The 21,406-nt window shown below is 41.4% G+C and overlaps 1 protein-coding gene across 1 annotated transcript in view; it reads left to right on the plus strand.

The window, feature by feature from the left end:
• The first annotated feature begins 1,400 nt into the window (after nt 1-1,400).
• Shcbp1l (SHC binding and spindle associated 1 like) overlaps nt 1,401-21,406 on the plus strand; it is a 52,685-nt gene continuing 32,679 nt past the window's right edge. Inside the window, exons 1-5 of the mRNA XM_047520899.1 lie at nt 1,401-1,924; nt 3,816-3,965; nt 16,779-16,993; nt 17,896-17,982; nt 18,054-18,272. Of these exons, the coding sequence (XP_047376855.1) occupies nt 1,508-1,924; nt 3,816-3,965; nt 16,779-16,993; nt 17,896-17,982; nt 18,054-18,272 (1,088 nt within the window). The 5' untranslated portion in view covers nt 1,401-1,507. The remainder of the gene's footprint in view (nt 1,925-3,815; nt 3,966-16,778; nt 16,994-17,895; nt 17,983-18,053; nt 18,273-21,406) is intronic.

Below are 21,406 nucleotides of genomic sequence, written 5' to 3' on the forward strand. Positions count from 1 at the left end.
CCTTAGTTTTTGTCCCACTTTGTTCTCCCTACGCTAGTTCAGTTATACCAATCCACCTAGACAAAGTTCTTTCAGTTCTCTATAAAACCACTAATTACCCTCTGCCTGGAATGTTTACCCTACTTTACCCCCCATTTTGCCTCTGCCTTAGATGCCTTACATGGAATTCTCTTTTAAAACTCAAAACTCAGCCCAGCTGGGAATTTTATTGTTAATAAAAGTAGAAATTAATTAATTTTTTTTTTTTTTTTTTTTTTTGGCAGTACCAGGGATTGAACCCAGGGTTTGGGGCATGCTAGGCAAGCATTTTGAGGCTGAGCAACATCCCCAGCCCCCAAAACAAACTATGTGTGAAGAAACACTAGAGTAATAGATCTTAGTTTTGGTGAGTGAAATCTATATAGTTAGGTATAATTTTAAAGAAAGTTCAGGACTCCTGACAAAAGGAATAAATTTAGAGTCAACACATGACCCAGTTTGTAGTTATTCACTGAACTACAGCAACATGATATTAATATTAATGTTTCCCTCAAAATAAACTTCGAGTTTGACCCCGTGTCCTTCCAGATGACTGAGAAGGTGCTCAGGTGTCTTCCCAGCATTCTCGGGGGTTGGGTTGTTCTCAGCCCAGAGCTGTGTTTCATGGCCAGACTGCTCCAGTTGGCTCCCTGTGCGTTCGAGGGTAACATACCAGAGACGAGTGGTCTCTGTCGTTTTCTGAAATATGCTATCCTGGGCAGACTTTCACTGTGAAAATGTCTATGGTTCGCACACATTATTCCCAGCTGGAAGTCTGGGTCCAAGTTTAACAGTTACATAACAATATTTCACGTGAGAATTTTTGAGCAGCTCAACGGAGACAAGAAAACAGACGAACTTGTCCTGCGTGGCATCACTACGTCCTGACGAAAAGCGGGCCTTGTGCTTCACGTGGAAGGGAAACCTTATTTGGGAACCATGTGGACAGAGGCAGGGAAGCCGAGGTGGGCTGGAGCTCTCACTGGCGTCTAGTCTAGCAACAACCAGAAGGTTCCGGCCACAATCGCCTCCCAGTATAAAGGCAGTTTTCATTCAGGTCGCGCTTGTGCAGCTAGGTGTGTGCGGAGTGGGAGGCGGCGCATCGGTTAGGTCAGGGCACTTGGAGGGAGGGTGACACCAGCACCCGGAAACATGTGTGACCCTAAGAATTACCGGCGCGGGCAGGGAATCTGGGGCTGGAGGGTCTGAGCGCGAGGGTGGGTGGGAACCCGGCCGCTGTGGGTCGCGCGAGGCGGGGGCGCAACACTGTCCCCGGCTGCGCGCTCCCTGCGGCCCGCAGTTGCCCGGCGCCCGCGCGCCTCGCGGCGTCCAGCGGGCTGGGGACGGCGGTCCCCGATGCCCGGCTCGTGCAGGCGCGGCCCTCGAGCGCCCGCGCCCGTTGCGGCCCCGGCGCCCGCGCCCACCGGCCGGCGCGGCCCAGCGCGGGAAGCGCGGCTAACGGCTGCAGCTGGCCCGGGGTGCCGCGGGGATGGCGTCGGGGTCCAGGGCTGGCGGGCCTGAGGACTCGGTCCGCAACATCAGCCCCGGCAGGCTAGGCAAGAAGGCTGCCTGCGCGTCGCCCGGGGCCGTGGCCACCCTGAAGGACGCCGCCGCGTCCCCGGTGCGGTCGGTGGTGGCCTCGCCCCGCCCGGTGAAGGGCAAGGCCAGCCGGGAGGCGGCCCGGCGGCGGCTGCAGCTCCCGCCCGCGTCGCAGGCCGAGGCCGCGGGCCGGGCGGCCGAGGACGAGGAGGAGGAAGAGGAGGACGAGGAGCCCCTGCTCTCTGCGCCCGAAGAGGACGCGGAGGAGGCTCAGCCGCTGCCCGCCGTCTGCACGTCCCCCATGCGGGGCATGTGGCGGGACGAGAAGGTGGCGCTGTACTGCGACCAGGTGCTGCTGGGCTGCAAGGTGAGTCAGGCGGGCAGGGCCACGGAGCCAGCCTGCGCTTGGCAGAGAAACGCCCCCCTTCCCAGAGCTAGCCAGACCCTGTCCCGGGACTGGAGTTAGACGTGGAGCAGAGACTGTTGGCCAAGGGGACAGCCCCGATGCTGACGGCTAAGGGGACAGCCCGGATGCACAGGCCCTCTGAGAGCTCCTGCGAAGTCCAAGCCACAGGGCTTATATTGCCAGGCACAGCCTCATTATTTTTAGTTAACAATAAATCATGCTCTAACATAAAGGTGGGATTTACTTAGACTTGAATTTTGCATCACAATACGAAGATGTTTTCTAGAGAAAATACCTGTCAACACCAAGCAGAGCATAAATGGTATGTGCTAAACCTGTTTTTGTTTTGTTTTGTTTCTTTCTTTGGAGTTATAGCAGAAGAATTTGAATGCAAGTATATTCACTGCAGTGATGTTATAAAGTATTTTAAAATAGAAATTAAATTTCCAAAAACAGTAAAGAACCTACAGTGGCTTCATATAAGGAAAAACCATACAGCCATACAAACTGTTTTCAAGAACTGTAAAACGAATTGCTTTAAAAAAGGGGAGGGGGCTGGGGGGCTGGGACTATAGCTCAGTGGCAGAGTGCTTGCCTGGCATGTGTGAGGCACTGGGTTCCATCCTCAGCACTGCATAAAAATAACATAAATAAAGCCATGCTGTTCATCTATAACTACAAATTTCTTTTAAAAAAGAAGATGAGGGGCTGGGGAGATAGCTCAGCTGGTAGAGTGCTTGCCTTGCAAGCACAAGGCCCTGAGTTCAATCCCTAGTACGGCAAAAAAAAAAAAAAAAAAAAAAAAAGAAGATGAAACAAAGCATGATCTGGATGGATGGATATATGCATAGAAAAAATACTGAAAGAAAATACACCAAACTATCTATGGCAGTTATCTTTGGCTGCCAAGATCAGGAATGATTTTTTTTTCTTCACATTTTTTGTATTAGAAGCTTTACCATATGTTAAAATCAGAAGAAAACTTAATTTTAAAGATACCACTAGGACCATGCAAATGACCTATTTACATCTGATATTGAGGGTTGGAGAAGGTCAGGCCTATTAAAGGCAATAGAAAAATATTTACATAAGTTATTGTGTCATTAATCAGGCAGGGTCTATTGACCTAAGTTTCCTACTAGCTTAGATTATCACCCTTGAAGTAGCTGAAATTCAGTTAAAAAAGATCAAACCAACATTTATTGAATGCCCGATACTCATTTGTTTTATAAAATGGATTCATAAAATTTTTATGAATCAAATATGTTTTATTTATGTTGGAAGGAGTAGAACTGGGCACTGAACCCAGAGGTGCTTTAACACTGAACTACATCCCCAGTCCTTTGTATTTGTTTATTTAGACACAGGCCCTTGATAAGATGCTGATGCTGGCCTTCAATTACAGATCCTCCTGCCTCAGCCTCCTGAGTGGTTGGGATTACAGGTGTGCACCACCATGCCCGGCTCTGAATATATTTTAAATATTTAGGTCATTTCATCTTTAAAATTCAGAAAAAGTAATTGCTATGTTTTAAAAGAAAATTGCTATGTTTTAATATGTGTAATTGCATTCCTTCTGCTCAGTGGATTAATAAAACAAATGACTTGAGGACACAGTAATGTAGATAGCTCATCTCTGAATTACTGTGACCAATGAATAGATCTCTTAAATTTATTTCAATTTTTTAAGGTTTATGATACTTTCCATTAAATATAGTTTGAGTTAAAAATCTATAAATTTTTCACATTTTTCACTATTTAAGGTGATATTGGTTCCATTTTTAAGTAGGAGTCAAAATACTTGTTATAAACTTGTAATTTCATATATTTATACATATTTTTCCTTTGTTAGGCAGAAGATGCTGATGAGGCTATGAGTAAATACCTATCAGAAAAATTAAAAATAAAAGACAAATGGCTTGGAGTCTGGAAGACTAATCCTGAGTTATTCTTTGTGAAATATGAAGAAACTTCTATCCCTTTTGTTGGTATACTGGTGGAGGTAAATAATTTTACTTAATCTTTGTTCTTTGAATGAAATTATCTGTCCTTTTAAAGACTATTAATTTGGGAATTTGAAGTTTCTAAGCAAGTTAATAGTAAAAAAAGAAGATAAGGGTGAATATTAACGGACTTTTTCTTGTAAACAGTTATAATTCAATGGAATCTAGTAGTATCGGACAATATTTATTAGCCTGGTTTCAGCTACTCCAATAATGTAAAAACAGCAAAAATAATCTTGAAATTTCAGTAATTTAGCCGTAACAAACTTGGACCATTATTTCCATTTAATCTTCATTTACTGAATTATGAGGTTTTGTTAGTTCAGAAGAGAAAGAAAAATGGATCAAAAAAATTGGCAAAATTTAAATTATGGAATCAGCCTAGGTATCTATATCAGTAGATGAACGGATAAAGAAAATGTGTGGTTTACACACAATGGAGTTTTATGCAGCTACAAATAATGAAATTGTCATTTCACTGAACCAAGGGGAGGGAAAAGGGAGGTACCATAGAACAAAATCAACCTAATTATATTTTGTGAAAGTATGAATGTGTACAATGAATTCAACTATTATGTCTAATTATAATGCACCAATAAAAAAACAATAACCAAAAACTTGGCAAAGTTTGAGATTTTTTTCCCTTTGAAAAGTTTCTTTTTTAGATAATAATCATCTAAGCTGTCATCTAAGATTCTTCTCTGTTAGGTCTATAAGCCAAATATTGTGGCATATTTTATATCATCAGTTTGATTCTTTTAAAGGTCAATTATCTTTGTATAGAAATTAATATCTATAATTACAACTGCCCCAGGTAGATATTTCAAATCTGTAGATTGAATCACAAGAAAAACAAACTCATTGCATCAGACACTACTTGAAAACAATTAAAAAATATATGTTCCAAGGAAAAGTAAGTGAGCGGCAATTTTGCAGATAAAGAATAGCATAATTCCAGCCATAGAGATTAGAAAAGAATAGAGTTAGAATTAATTTTTCAATAATACATACTTGGGCTGGGATTGTGACTCAGTGGTAGAGCACTTACCTGGCATGTGTGAGGCCCTGGGTTCCATCCTCAGCACCACATATGAATAATTAATTAAATAAAGATTCATGGACAACTAAAGAAATACTTAAAAATAATAACAATAGTATGTACTGCTTCTTAGAGGTTTGCTCATCTTCAGAGTTTTGAACACCCTTTTCCTGGATAGCTTCTCTGACTTTCTTCATCTGGATAAAATGAGAGGATAAGTACTCCAGGAGGCTGAGGCAGGAGGATCACAAGTTTGAGCCTGGGCAGTTTTAGCAAGACAGTGTCACAAAGTAAAATAGAAAAAAGGGGGCTAGGGATGTAGCTTCCCCACCTCCGCCCTGCCCGCCACACACACACACACACACACACACACACACACACACACACACACACACGCTCACGCGCACCTGCGAAAAGCAGATAGTATGTTGGCGAGTTCTAATTCTTTTAATTATGTGGTAATGAAATAGGATGAGGGCTGGGGAGATAGCTCAGCTGGTAGAGTGCTTGCCTTGCAAGCACAAGGCCCTGAGTTCGATTCCCGGTACCGCAAAAAAAAAAAAAAAAAAAAAATAGGATGAGCTCTTGGGACCTCCTGAGATAGTGCTGCACAATTCAGACTGCTGTTCTGAGGGCCTTGGCGTCTTTATTCTCACTTGAGTTGAAGCATCAGCGATGCTACTTAATGCTCATCTGAATAATTTATTCCAGTGGATTCCAAGTGCTCTACCACTGAGCTATCCCTTTTATTGTAATTTGAGGTAGTCCCACCAAGTTGCTCAGGCTGACCTCAAACTTGCAGTCTTCCTGATTTAGCCTCAAGTAGCGGGGATTACAGGTGTGCGCCACCACACCAGCAAATTGTTCCCCGCTTTTTTTCTTTTTTTTTTTTTTTCTTGAGAAAAAGGAAAAGTTACATTGCTATGCTAGTGATACCGTGTTTACCGGTGACGAGTCCTGCTTCCTCAGGTGTTTAAGTATAACGCCAGAGAAGCAGGCCAAGGCAAATGTAGAGTAGAAAGTAAGAAGCTTCATTAAAGAAAAGTAAAAGCAGACTTCTCCTGGGTGGAAGAAGGGGACCCAAAGGTGGAATCTATCGGACTGAGCAAATCTTGTCCTTTTTATAGGTTTTGTTTTCCGCGTTCTTTCCCCCTTATCTCTTAACTGTTCTTTCCCCCTTCTCTCCTTCCTGCCTAAGTGATTAGGCCCAGTTTTTGTTTTGTTTTTTGTGGTGCTGGGGATTGAACTCAAGGCCTTGTGCTTGCAAGGCAAGCACTCTATCGACTGAGCTATCTCTCCAGACCTAGACCCGGTTTTGCATAAAGTGAGAAGCCGTGGGCAGGGGGAGACCAAGGTGATGCAGGCAGTTAAGGGCCCAGAGGGCATTAATTAGCATCTTTTTGCCTGTAGTCCCTGACAAGGGCAGGTAAATTTGGTTATCAATGGGCTCTGCAGGTCCTTGACATTCCACTCTCCCGGGGCAGTCTCCAACTTCCAGAGGCTGATGGCTTTCATGGCCTCCATTTCCTCCATCTGACCTGATTCCCTATTCTACACTAACTGCCTGTCCCCAATTCTGGCTTCACTAGCACAGGAGAAAACTCCTGTCCCAAAGCCTGAGATTCTGCCCATCGGCAGGAATGGGGCTTTAAAAGAGGGGATGCAAAGGCTATATTCCATGTGTTCTTTGTTGGAGTTGTAATTCACTTGTCAGTTTGGGAGACAGTCATTCATTTTGTTTGTTTTTTTGGAGCAGGGATAGCCAAGGATTGAACTCAGGGGCATTCAACCACTGAGCCACATCCCCAGTCCTGTTTTTTATTTTATTTAGAGACAGGGTCTCACTGAGTTGCTTAGCACCTCACCTTTGCTGAGGCTGGCTTTGAACTTGAGATCCTCCTGTCTCAGCCCGCCCCCCCCCCCCCCCCCCCCCCCCCGCAACTGGGATTACAGGCATTTGCCATTGAGCCCGACTGGGAGATAGTCATTTCTGAGATCTTCTGGCATCATCCCCAAAGGCTGGATTACTTCATTCCTGTGGTGGGTGTGTACTCAAGGACAGATAAATCTGCCCAAAGTGGGGAAGAAAGAGATTAGGGAGGGAGAGATTAGGGAGGAGCAGGGAAGAGGAAGAGAAAGAAACGTATTTACTTTAAAAATAAATTATAGGGGCAGAGCAGCAAGGGCTATATTCAAAGCATAAAGTCCCCCACTGTCAATTTCTATGGAAAAATGGGCTGTGACATCTCCAAGCTGCTTCCTGTTGAAAGGGCGAGGTTGGGGGAAGTAACCCAGTCCTGTTCATCAGGTGGGGCGTGGGCAGTTAAGGGCATTCAGCATCAGAGTAGTCCAGAGGTCCCCAGTGACTGATGGCAGGTGACTGGACAAGACATACGTAGGGCAGGGATCATGCTAAGTCAACAATAAACCAGACAGCAAAGCATTACTTTTTAGTAAACAATTAGCACAAAAGCAGTTAGTGTAAGGAATCCCATGAAAACCATGCCGGACACAGGAAATCACATAAGGGAGTTTATTAAGCAAACAGAGTGTCTCCCTGCAGGGTAAGAGGGAAAATGAGAGGAAAAGAAAGGGAGAGAGAAAGGGCGCGAGCTAGAGAGAGTGGAAAGCGAGGAGGAGAAAGAAAGCAAGTTGGGGGAGAGAAAAGATGGCGGTGAAACTATTTTTAAGAATCCCGCTGGGCTAACAGGGGACCAATAATGGAGAAGGATACTTGCAAGCTGACTGATGAACCAATAGCTAGCTAGGATGTTCACAGACTGACAAGTAGTTGGGAGGCGGAGAAAATGACTGCACTGGAAAGGGCGGGGAGAGCAGCTTTCAGATTGACAAGCTAGGTTGTGATGCAACGGAAAGGGCGGGGGAGCAGCTTTGTATTACAATTAGTATTTCAATCAGTTTTTGAAAACCATGAGACAGTAACTCATAATCATATCAGTGGGGAAAAAATTGGGTTTATCAATGTAGGAGGTTAGGAAGATTTGTAGGTCTATGTGATCAGGCTCAAATTAACTCAGGACAAACTTGTGACTCTAGAGTCCTTTGTGAGCATTATTATCAGGCATTCCCACACAAGGACCCTTCTTCTGTAGCCTCCAGCTCTACTTACTTTTGGTAGGGCCAACACAAGTGTACATCTTTAGTTACATTAAAAAAAACCATTTTCCTCTTAAATGTCCATGCAGGACTGTACCAAGACTGTACTCTCCTGCCAGGTGTTTAAGACCAAGTTGGTCAAAACTGACCTCATTCCTGTCTACTCTTTAAGAGTCAGCTGAGATTCCTCAGAGATCACTTTTGGGGACGTGTATAAAGCCTCTTGACTCCTTAGCTTTCCTGTACCAGTGGTGCCATCTGCCAGGATGGGTCCGGGGCTTGTAGATTATACGTCACTTCTCTTAGAAGCAACAGGGACATTTCCTCTCCAGTGACCCTCCTCTTTGCAGAATTTACGCTGGTTGACTTCTGTTCTCTAGAGTCTTCTCAATCTCCTTGATGGGCAGATGGGGTAACTCACCAGAGTTGCTGGGCCCAGAGAGGGGTTCCATCCTTCTCTGGGACCTAGCTGACCTTAGAAGTTGCTCCCCTCTTAAAGGACTCCTGTGATTAGAACAGAGCTAACTGGGTTATCCAGGATTACCTCTCCAACTCATTGTCCTTAGCAGTAATTATACCTGCAAAGTCCCTTTTGCCATGTAAGGTGACATAATCACAGGTCCCAAAGACTTGGGCATGGACATCTTTGGGTTCCATTATTCTGCCTAGGCAGATTCATTCAACAAGCAAAAAAACTTGGAAATATAATACTGTATTGGAAGGGAATCTAGCATGTCCTTAAAGTTGGTTAAGAAGTAGTTCAGAAATTAAGGAAACCTCTGGAGAAAACAGTTTGGCAAAATACATCAAGAACTTTAAAATAACTCGCTTTATTTCTAAAAATTTATTCTATGGGAATCAGAAATGCAGAAAAAGATATACATATTAAGAATCACAGCAATATTTATAAAATTTAAAAAATGGAGGATACCATAAAAATTTATTAATAAGATCCGTACCAAAAAAACGATGATCTCTACTCAGGGTAGAATATTATGTAGTCAGACAATGCATGTCTCAGCTGGGTGAGGGGTGGGTGCCTGTAGTACCAGCTCTGAGGAGGCTGAAGTGGGAGGATTCCTGAGTCCAGGAGTTACCAACCTGGTGGCATATCCAGACCCCATCTCGAACTAACAAAAAACAACTTGTGGTAGCAAAATAACTTCTAGTGACTTAGAAAAGACCAAAAGGGAGGCTGGGAATGTAACTAGTGGTAGAATGTTTGCCGAGCATATGCAAGGCCCTGGGTTAGGTCCCCAGCACCAACAAAAAGACAGAGTGTGCAAAAGGTGGTTATCTCTGGGGGTGGACTACAGTTGATATTAAAATTTTGTATGAACTCCATGTATAAGTCACCATCAATAACTTCCCAATGTTGTGTCATCATGCTTTAGAACTTTGTTTACATTCCTTGATGAGGCCTAGAGAATCTTTTTTTTTTTAATATATATTTTTTGTTGCTTTGATTGTGATCAGGTCATATTTTTTTCCTTTGTTTTGCTTTTTTTTTGGTCACATCCATTTATTTACCTGTTTATTAAAATTTGTCCCTATAATTTTATTCTAAGGGTTAATTTATAGTTTTCACTGTTGCAGTGGGTCTTTAACCTATTTTGAGTTAATCTTTGAATATGGAGTGAAGCAGAGGTCTAAATTCTTTTTTTGTGTGGATCTACAATTGTTTCAGCAATATTTCCTGAAGGACCAGGTGAACTTATTTTTTATTTATCATATATACTTGGCAACATGATTAAAAATCAATTGACTATAGATGTGTGGACTTAATAACATGTTTATCCTTATGTTTGTATCACACTCTTGATCCATGTAGTTTTGTAGTGTTGTAACCAAAAGCTCGGTCCTTGTCCCCGATGCCAATCCAATAACAAGGACACGGATTTGAGAAAAAGGAAAAAGAAGTTTTATTGCTTTGCTAGCAAAGGAGAAGCACAGGGGACTCCTGTCCCGGAGACTGTGACTCTCAAGAATCTTTGGTATGGAGGTGTGCCGTGGAACTCGTTGTAGATTCTGGAAGCAGGGGACCTTCCTGATTCTGCTCTGTCCGAGTTCTGAAGAGAAAGGTCATCACGTGGGCTTGTCTCCACACTCACATTTGGCATCATGGTTATGTCCATACTCCCAACTTCAGTAGTGATTTCCTGTGCTTTTTTTTTTTTTCTTTTTTTTCTTTTTTGCTGTATTAGGGATTGATTGAAAGCAGGAGCACTCTACCACTGAGCTATATCCTCAGCCATTTTATTTTTCATTTTGAGGCCAGGTCTCATTATTTTGCCCAGGCAGGCCTTGAACTTGTGATCCTCCTACCTCATTCTCCCAAAAAGCTGGAATTGCAGGTGTGGCCACTGCACCTGGCTGCACTCTGCTTTAAAGCCTGTTCTGGCTACACATGCTGTCTAGCTGTCCATTTACCCAGCTTACTTTCTGGACAAATTATAAGGGACTTTGCTGCCTCATCTCTCTCCTGTACTTTGTTGTAAAGGCAAGCAAAATATATTAAATGTTCCACTTCCTCGCCTTTCATCCCTATTCACTGGTTGTGAAGTGTTTGCCGAGTTTTTTCAAAGTTAAACATGCACACTGTTATGGAGTCAAACAGAGTTATAACTTTTGTTATGAAAAGTTACTGTCACCCAAACCCTATCACCACCCTGCTGCCATTTCTCATATTTCTCAGCTATAGCTAATTTCAACCAGTTTAATTATAATAGTAGTAATTACCTATCTCCAAGTAACATGCTAATATTGGTACTTCTTGATTTCTCTACAGGAAATCAGGATTTTGCCTTTTTACATACACCATACCACCACTCCCGGCCCTACTCCATACCCCTATTTCCACGTGCTCCCATCCTCCCAAAATATTTATGTAGGGATTTTGATTTGATTAATCATAATTTACCTTATTATGACTATGTAAATGTTTCATAGGTAAACTATGCAGTAGGCTGTGCATTTTTCATTTCCTAGATATTTTTTCCACATTTTTTAATTGTTGCATTATAGTTTGCACATAATGGCAGGTCATTTATTAGGTATTTCAAAACATTTTTTTCCTAGAGTCAATAATAACCTTTCTTGTGTTGAATTTCTGGAAGAGAGAGGGCTTGCCTTCTTTGACTTGCAGTCTGGACTGGAGGTCTGTCTGTGGACCTGCTGGGGCTGTCCTCCTGGTCTCCCTTCATGGCAGGCTACGAGTTCCTTTCACCACTCTCTTCTGGCGAATAGTTTAGGTTACCATCTATTCCCTAGATTTCCTGTCTTTGTTTTTTCTCATTTTGGCCATGGATCTTCTTTTTTTTTTTTTTTTTTTTTTTTTTTTTTGTGGTGCTGGGGATCGAACTCGGGGCCCTATGCTTGCAAGGCAAGCACTTTACCAACTGAGCTATCTCCCCAGCCTCTTGGCCCATGGATCTTATTCTGCTGACTTCATGAATTAAGAGTACAAGCAGATAAAATTATTTGCATCTTTTTTTTTTAATTTAGTTGTTGCGTGTGGTGCTTTGTTTTTTAATTTAGTTTGTGTGTGGTGCTGAGAATCGAACCCAGTGCCTCACCTATGCTAGGCAAGCGCTCTACCACTGAGCCACAACCCCAGCCCTTTATTTGCATCTTGTATGCCTAAAAATGCCTTTATGGTAACTTCATGTGTATTTGATAGATTGGTTATGTGAATTCTACGATTGGCTTCATGCTCAGAATTTGGAAAATATCATTCCATTGTCTTCAAGCTTCCATGTTTCTCGCTGAGAAGCCAATGTCATCATCCTTTGCCAAAACCTATACTTTTTTCCTTCTGAAAATTTGTAGTGTCTTTTCTTTGTCCACAGAGTCTTCCACCAAATTAAGGACAAAAAGAATGGGAGAGAAGACAGTGGCAACAAGATTAGAAAGTGTACAGCAGACACAGGGCAGAATTACGCTGGGGGTGTAGCTCAGGGGCAGAGCGCTTACCTAACAGGCACCACAATCCCCAGCACCACACACACAGAACACCACCTTAGGGCTGATGATATAGTCTATCTCGGAGGGTGTTTGCCTACCATGCAGAAGGACTAGGGTTTGAATCCCCAGCACCCCAGAATGGGGAAAAAAAAAAAAGACCAAGACAAAACACCACCTTATTTATATTTCATAATCCCCAAAGAATCGCAAATTTGACTGTACTGAAGACTCCGGAAGTGGAGTTAAGAAAGAACTGCTTGAGAAGCTATTTAAGAAACAGGGAATTCTAGGAAGAAGGAGTAGACAGACTTTTTCCTATTCCTTCTACTAAGTACAACCACTGCCCTGAATAGTTGGCTAGGGACCTTATGACCCAAGGGTGACAAGGCGCTGAGTCCCCTGGGTTTTCCTTTGGCTTCGACTGGGTACAAGAGAAGAGGCAACCTGGAAATACTAACAGTGGTAGTAAAAGAAGGAGAAGAAGAAGGAGGAGGAGGAGGAGGAGGAGGAGGAGGAGAGGAGGAGGAAGAGAGGAGAGGGGGAGAGGCGGAAAAGGGGAGAGGGGGAGAGGGGGAGAAGAAAGATAGAGGAAACTGTTAATGAACTTGATGGGAAAAACAGAAATTAACTACTCCATGTATGCATAGTATGTCAAAATACACTCCGCTGTCAGCATATCAAAAAAGAACAAACTTTAAAAAAAAAAAATGGAAATTACCAAAACTGAGCACCAGAGAGAAAACACGGTGAAAAAAAATTGAACTGAACTGCAGGGACATGCTGGAGTACAATGAAATACTGAGCAATGATGTTTCCAGAGTCCCAGAAGAAAATGAAATGGGGGTGGGGAGAAAGAAGAAAATAACAGAAATAACAGCTGAAAATTCCCCCAATTTGGCAGAAGACATCGATCTCTAGGTTTAAGAAACCAGCTTTGAGGAGAAGGAAGAAGCCGAGAGGAAGGTTTGCCGGGACTGAATCTCGGGTCCTCTACCTTCAACCTCAGCAATCTTCGAGAACACCGGCAGCTGAGGCAGATCCCTCCAGGCATGAAGTTTGGAACTTGTATGATCAGATCAGAAGAAAAGACTGAATGATACTGCGGCGGCATTCCCAGGGAAGAGCCAGGCAGGCCAACCCACCGGGAGGCGCAGAGGGGTGTGTGTTACCCACAGACAAGGACCAGTCACCTTTGTGGTGTTCTGCTGCTAAATATGAGCACATATTCAGGTCAACAAGATATTTGAGGAAACATCTACATTGGTCAAAACCGACATAAGAGGAGACATTTGGAAGGAACGGAAATGATAAGAAAAGAAAAACTAGGTATTTGAAAACTCAATAATAGCTGTGTATGGTGGTGCACACCTGTTATCCCCGCAGCTTGGGAGACTGAGGCAGGAGGATCATGAGGTCAAAGCCAGCCTCAGCAACTTATCGAGGCCCTAAGTAACTCAGTGAGACCCCGTCTCTAAATAAAATACAGAAAAGGGCCGGGGGTATGGCTCAGTGGTTAAGAGCCCCTGGATTCACCGGTAGTACATGCCTGTAATACCAGCAATTCAGGAGGCTGAAGCACGAATCTCAAGTTCAAGGCCAGCCTGGAGAACTTAGCAAGAGGCTGTCTCAAAAGTTAAAAAATTGGGAAGGAAAAATAACAGAATGGATCAAACATCATTACCCTATGTAAATGTATAATTACACAAATGGTGTGACTCTACTTCATGTACAACCAGAGAAACAAGCTGTACCCCATTTGTTTACAATAAAAAATAAATGAAAAATGTTTAGCATGCCTCAGGCCCTGGGTTCAATCCCCAGCATCACACACACACAAAAAAAAAAAAAAAAAAAGAAGAAGAAGAAGACAAAACAAGAACAAGAAAACAGCACCTAAGCGTTCAACACAAAGTGAAATGTGAGAGTACTAGAGACAAAGAGAAGATTGCAATAAAGCAGATTCATGTAAAGAAACAGGCAGAATGGCATTGAACTTCTCAATTTCAAAAGGTTCTGAAAATAGATTATGTACCTAGTCATATTTTAAGTTAAGGTAGGAAAAAGACATATTTGAATATGCTTGGCTCAAAAGTTAGGTCCGACATACCGTTTCACGGGAGGTTAATGTATGTTGTCATCAGATCCTGATCCAGAAAGCAGAGAGGCGGACAGGAGAGAAGCAGAGGGGGTTCCCAGGGTGACAGCCAGGGGCAGCAGTGTGCCCAGGGGGTTTCCAGAGTCAGTTCAGATGGAGCTAGTCAGAGAACTGAAGAAAAACAAAACCAGTACTTCATTTCAAACACATTTATTGTGTTTGAACACACCGAAAAGAGATTTATACAATTTAAGGAATCTGGGATCAGAGTAATGAAAGGCATCCAGAAAATGAATCAGGCTTTCTCTGTGCCTTGTTTCCATTTTTTAAACTTTTATTTGTATTTATTTATTGGTACTGAGAACTGAACCCAGGGGTATTTTACCACTTAATTACCTCCCCAGTCCTTTTCAGTTTTTGAGACAGAGTCTAGCCAAATTGCCCAGACTGACCTTGAACTTGGTGATCCCCATCTCAGCCTCTGGAGTAGCTGGGATCACAAGCATAGGCCACCTCACCGGGGCCTGGCTCCATTTTATTTAAGTCTCTTCCTTTTCTCTATCAATACAACCTACCCGAGTGGTGGGCTGGACTTTATGAACAATTTTTTGTCCAGACTGCTACCCGATTCTAGAATCATAAATAAAATCAGTTAAGATTTGTAAAATAAGATTTGTTGCAAATCTCTTTTGTTTTTTAATAAGGATTTTTTGTCTTTTAATACCTTTCCAGTATATAAAATAAATGCTAGATATTAAGATATAACCAAAAAAAAAAAAAAAAAAAGTACCGTACCATCACCCAAGTGGAGAAACGATTTTGCAACACATAAGACATTCGTAAGGAAAACCACATGATGTCAGTGTACAAAACCATTGAATAGGTTGAGTTGCATATCCTTGGATGGTAAAACTAAGTATTGTAAGGATGGAATTCTTTCTAATTTTTTAATGTGTTTCATGCAATTATAATCCATATTTCAAATTATTTTCTCACTTTAATAAAAATCATTCTGATCTTCAAAAAAAAAAAAAAAGATATAACCATACTGGTTGATGGAAAACCAGAAAAATGTGGGTCTGTGTGGGTGGAGATGGGAGAAATGAATTTTATTTTTCAGAAAGGTAAGTCAATATATAATGCCCAACACAAAAACAAATCAAAACTAAAAGTCTTGCAATACAGGCATATTAGTTAAATAAATGTCAAAATGATCAGCTAGAAGAATTAAAAACTATTGCCTCCGAGGAGTAGGAATAAGAGTCTGGTGGAAGACAGTCAAGAAATTCTTTTTTAAAATAAAATTTTATTTTATTTATAGTTATTGTAAATACTTATGGAATGTAAAGTATGCATTGAAATGTCATTTCTAGTTTTTCTGTCCCTTAACTGCTTTGAAGAGTAGAATTTATATTAAAATTTGTATTTCAAAGCTTGGGTAGTGATTTGAAAATATTTCCGATATGTAAATGGTCATATGGATAAGGTAACACTCTCTAAACATGTTTATTCATGTCAGATTTCCAGAAAAGTGCTGGAGATATCTCTATATGGTGGTGAAAAGGGACTAACACAACATAGCACAGTGTTTACAAAGATGAATTTATTCAACCAGAGGACTTTTCATGTCCTACTTTTAAAAAAAAATCTGAATGACCTGTCCTTTACAAATGATTTAATATAGATAGTAAGGTATTTTTAAACTTAATTTTGTGACAGAATTAATTTAAAAAAATTGTTACTGTTCTGTGAAATCCAAAAGACTGACAATTCAAATCTAGAAATATGTTTAATAAGGTAGGAGGGGATATGCAATTATTTGCATGAAATTTCACATCTCATGTGTTTAAGTAGTAGAGACTGAAAAGTGTTATTTAAACTTGGAATGGAACCGCCATTTGACCCATTTATCCCACTCCTTGGTATAAAACCGAAGGACTATGCTATAGTAACGCAGCCACATCAATGTTTATAGCAGCTCAATTCACAATAGCTGAACTATGGAACCAAGTTAGGTGCCCTTCAATAGATGAATGAATAAAGAAAATGTGGTACATATACACAAAGAAATATTACTCAGCCATAAGGAAGAACGAAATTATGGCATGGTAAATGAATGGATCTGGAGACTATCATGCTAAGTGAAATAAGCCAGTCCTAATATGCTCTCTGATATGTAGATGCTAACACACAGTGGGAGGTGGGGGAGAGAATAGAAGTTCATAGGATTAGACAAAGGGGAATGAAGGGAAGGGAGGGGAGATGGGAATGGGTAGGACAGTAGAATGAATTGGACATAACTTTCCTATGTTCATATGTCAACACATGACCAGTGTAACTCCACATCATGTACAATCACAAGATTGGGAAGTTATACTCCATGTATGTATGATATGTCAAAATACATTCTACTGTCATGTATAACTAAAAAGAACCAAAAAACCTGTTATTTAATATTTATCTACAGTTTTCTTATATGTTTTTATAGAAGTCATAATGAAATTAAAAGAAGAAACTTATAATTAGCTCACATATGAGAAAGAAATCCTTGTAGTCTACTTGTATTTGGAATTACACATTTTATAATATTTATCTTAGGTAACTTGTAAACCACAACCAAATTCATCATCTTGTTTCAAAGTTACTGTTTCTCTGGCTGAGCCCTTTTCTTCCAACATTGCAAATATTCCACGGGATTTGGTTAATGAGATTTTGGAGGAACTGGAGCATAGTGTCCCTCTCTTGGAAGTGTATCCTGTTGAAGGACAAGATGCAAATATTCATGATGTTGCTCTGGCTTTGGAAGTTGTAAGGTAATAAGACTCTCTACTTCTGAAAGTTAAAATGAGGATATTCAACAATTCACTTAATGTGTAAGCTTTGCTCACATAAGCATTTTGTACATATTTATTGACTAACCTTTTACTGATTGCTGGATTAAATTTCTCCTTTTAAAAAAAATCGGGTCTCCCTATGTTGCCCAGCCTGGTCTGAAACTCCTGGGCTCAAGGATCCTCCCACCTCTGCCTTCCAGTGTGCTAGGACTACCAAGCAGCACATGTGCTGCCTCACCAGGCTATCCATTTTTAATTAATATAATGCATTCGTAAAACTTTTCATTACATTTATTTGCAAAAGTAGTAGACACGAGTAATGAAAAGTTTGCCATTTTAAAAAAGTTTTGCATTTTGAAAAAATTGAATTTAAAAGAATTCTAGAAACTTCCATTCATATATAAGTATCTTAAATACATTAAATATCACTTTTTACATGTAAGGACCCTACAAATACTAGATGTCATCATCCTTATTATCATTGCTTCTTATAAGTTGATACAGTTAGGGAAGCTATTCATAAACAAAATACAGGATATTTTCGGCAAGTTTTTGGTTTTCTAATGTCCCACCCACAAATTTTGTTAGATCTTACATGTTATTTCTTGTTGAACAAAATCGAAGTCAAAACTATGAAAATTTAAAAGCAAATTTTGCATTTCCACTTCCAGAAACATTATCTTCTTACCTTCAGTAATCTAAAATAAAATCCAGATTATCTTAATATTTAAAGTTTTGTCTCATTATTAGTTCACTGGAGGGTCATTTAAAAATATTCTTCATAAGAATCAAGATTTAAATAGAGAATGTGACATCAGAATATTTTAAAATGCTGAACACGATGACTTTTTTTATTACTATCATAATGTGGTTCGTTGTAGGTTTTTTTATGATTTCCTTTGGAGAGACTGGGATGACGAAGAAAGTTGTGAGAACTACACTGCTCTTATTGAAGAAAGAATTAATTTGTAAGTACAGTTTAAGAAATTCTTCAGCACTTTATGAACAAGAAACATTGTAACTGGTCGGTACTTTTCAGGTGGTGTGACATACAGGACGGAACAATTCCTGGACCAATTGCCCAGCGTTTTAAAAAAACTCTGGAGAAATACAAAAACAAGCGTGTGGAGCTCATCGAGTATCAGAGCAATATTAAAGAAGACCCGTCCGCAGCAGAGGCTGTTGAATGTTGGAAAAAATACTATGAGATAGTGATGCTCTGTGGATTATTGAAAATGTGGGAAGATTTACGCCTTCGGTAATAATCGACTCTATTTTAAATAGAAGTAAAAGATAATGTGTTTTTTTTTTAATAGTACTTGTCATATATATTGTTTTGATTAAAATAGATTATAAAATTAGATGTCTAATTTGTAAATTAAGCTCAAGATACAACTATATGTATTGGAAAATTATTTTTATATCATTGAATTCATTTGTGTTATTTTTTGCAAAATAATTCCCATAATTCAGTCCTTTCCTTATCTTTCATCTTTATCTTTTTTGATTGTGGTATAAAGGCAAACTGTTTTGATTATGGCCTTCTTAGAGCATAAGAAAGGAGGAGGTGGATTGGCTTCACATATTATATGTGAAGTACACAATTCATTAACTTGCCTGCCTTATAATTTCAGCTTCTCTTACCAACATAAGTTGTTCTTGATAAATAAAGCAGTGTATATTTACTCAGCATCATTCTCCAGAATACTTCAAATGTATTAAAATAATTTTACCCTACCCTGCAATGAAGAAAATCAATATTTCTGTCTTTGTTTTACAAATGAAAAAAACAGAATCTTGCTCATGGTCCAAAAATTGATGGGAAATCTTGCACGGACCCAGGGGACTATGTCATACTGGATTATGTAACCCCTTCTCTGTGTTCACTTTTGCTTATTCATTGCCCTTAGGAATTCTGAGCCACTTTTTTTTTAATATATTTTTTGTTTTTTTAGTTATAGGTGGACACAATACCTTCTTTTTTTTTTTTAATGTGGTGCTGAGGATTAAACCCAGGGCCTCACACATGCTAGGCGAGCGCTCTAACCACTGAGCCACAACCCCAGCCCGATGAGCCACTTTTTATTCATCTACAATTAAAAGCCTAAATCTTTTCTTTTTGCATTTTTCTCCAAACTTGACCTCTCTCTCTCTCTCTTAATCATTAAGCATCTCATTTTAGTGCCTGTGTTTGATATTTCATTGTTACTGGTGTTCCTGTGACAAATCATGGGACTGCTTTGGGAAACCAATATAGATCTTTTAAAATCCATTTATCTACAAATTCATTTAGCACAAGCTGCATTTGAATACGAGCTCTCATCACTAGGTGTTAAGACGGCATTAAGATTCCTCTCATCTCAAAGGTTAAAATCACAGACAGTTTGGTTCCAGGATTAAAACAAGTGGCTTGGGCTGGGGAGATAGCTCAGTTGGTAGAGTGCTTACCTTGCAAGCATAAGGTCCTGGGTTTGATCCCCAGAACCACAAAAACAAACAAACAAAAAAAAAACAAGTGGCTTGGTCAAACCCTGCTACCAGATAGCAATCTGGACAAACTATATTACAAGTATCGGACTCTTTGAAGGAACTATGAAGTTGTCAAGGCAACAATGAGGAAAAACACTTTATCCTTGAAACTGGTTTATCCTCAAAATGGTAAGAACAGGAATCTGTGGCTTCTTGGCCTGGGAGCGATCTCAAATTCCCCTAGCTCTGGCAGCAAAAGATACTGTCTTGGTTTTTTTAAGGTGACCAAGAGGAGAGTTCAGGACTGGCAGAGTGACCAGAAGGTTAAGGAAGACATCCTGAGAGCAAGAGACCTGCAAGAGGGCGAGGTCCAGATCGACGCCCCCTGGAGTCTCAGCTGCGGACCACCACGCTGGCACCAGAGAGGACAGCCGCTGTGCCCCTCACCGGAACTCGGGTCGGCAGAGAACTTCCTTCTAGAATACTGAGCTGACAGTCCTCACATAAGTACATGACAACCTTTCATGATAAAACTTTCCAAAAAACTTGGAATGGAAGGGATTTTCCTCCTCCTCGTTAAGACCGTCTACAAAAACCTGAGAGCCTCGTGGCCAAAGAATGGATGGTTCCCCCCACCCAATCGGAACCAGACAAGGATGTGCACTCTTGCCACTTCTGTTCAAACTGTGCTGGAGGTTCTAGCCAGAACAATGAGGCAAGAAGGCAAGCAGAATGCATCCCGATGGGAAAGGAAGAGGTAAAATTATCAATTCACAGATGAAAGACCTTGTGTACAGATAATTCTCCAGTGAAATACTATTCTTCAATATAAAGAAACAAATTGCTGATGCACACAGTAACTGGGGTGGAGATGAAAAACAGATTGAGGCAGGGAGAGGGGGTTGCCAGACACAAGAAGGTCTGGGATGTGACTCAGTGGTTAAGTGTCCCTGGATTCAATTCATTCCAAGAAAGATGTAGGGCATTTCCGGTAGAAATGCAAAACGGTGTAGTCATTTTGGAAGAGAGTTTAGAAGTTTCCTATAAACCTAGACGGACTCTCACCACATGATCCGGCAGTCATGTTCCTTGGTATCTACCCACGGGAGCTGAAAATTAAGTCCACACAGAAACCTGCACATGGATTTTTATGGCAGCTTTATTCATAATTACCGGACGTGCAGGCAGCCGAGACGCGCTCCAGTGGGTGAGGTACAGGCGAGCCGTGGTGCATCCAGACAAGTGACTGGCATACAGCACTGAAAGGAAGGGACCTGGGAGCCACGGGAAGATCCAGAGGAAACGGAAACGTGTGACATCGTTAAGTGAAAGAAGCCAATCGGAAGAAGCTCCACGCTGAGGAGCGCAGCCACCCGCTGTTCGAAGGCGCAGCAAGACGAGCGCTTGCCACCGGCTGGCGCAGGGGCCGGTGGACGCAGAGGACCCAGAAAGTGGAGTCCGCCCCCTGAAGAGCCGAGACCGAGAGTCAGCCCTGACGCAGATCGTGGACGCGGGGCGACAGTGACGTCAGCGGAGGCCATTCACTGTGACTGCTGTGCCACTCTGGTGCTGGGTCCTGATGGTGGGGAAGGGGGATGGGTGGGGTGTGGGGACTCGGGTTGCCTTTGGCTTAATGTTGCCGTGAATCTAAAACTTGCCCCAGAAGAGAGTCTGACTCTAAATTCCAAGGAAGGGAGCTTGATAATGACGGAGAGCAGGTGGGTGTTCACCTGCGGGTGGACATGGAGGACTGGCGGCCACCGTGCACGAGGGACGGGTCACCCTGACGCCAACACTCTGTGGCTTCGTCGTTATCATTGCGTTAAGTGGGTGTGTACGTTTGCGAGGCTTCATGGCGTGCTTTGCTTAAAATGAGTATTTTGTATGTAAATAGACCTCAATAAATTTCATTTTTTATAAAAC

Source organism: Sciurus carolinensis, chromosome 12, assembly GCF_902686445.1.
Source record: "Sciurus carolinensis chromosome 12, mSciCar1.2, whole genome shotgun sequence".
Lineage (NCBI taxonomy): Eukaryota > Metazoa > Chordata > Mammalia > Rodentia > Sciuridae > Sciurus > Sciurus carolinensis.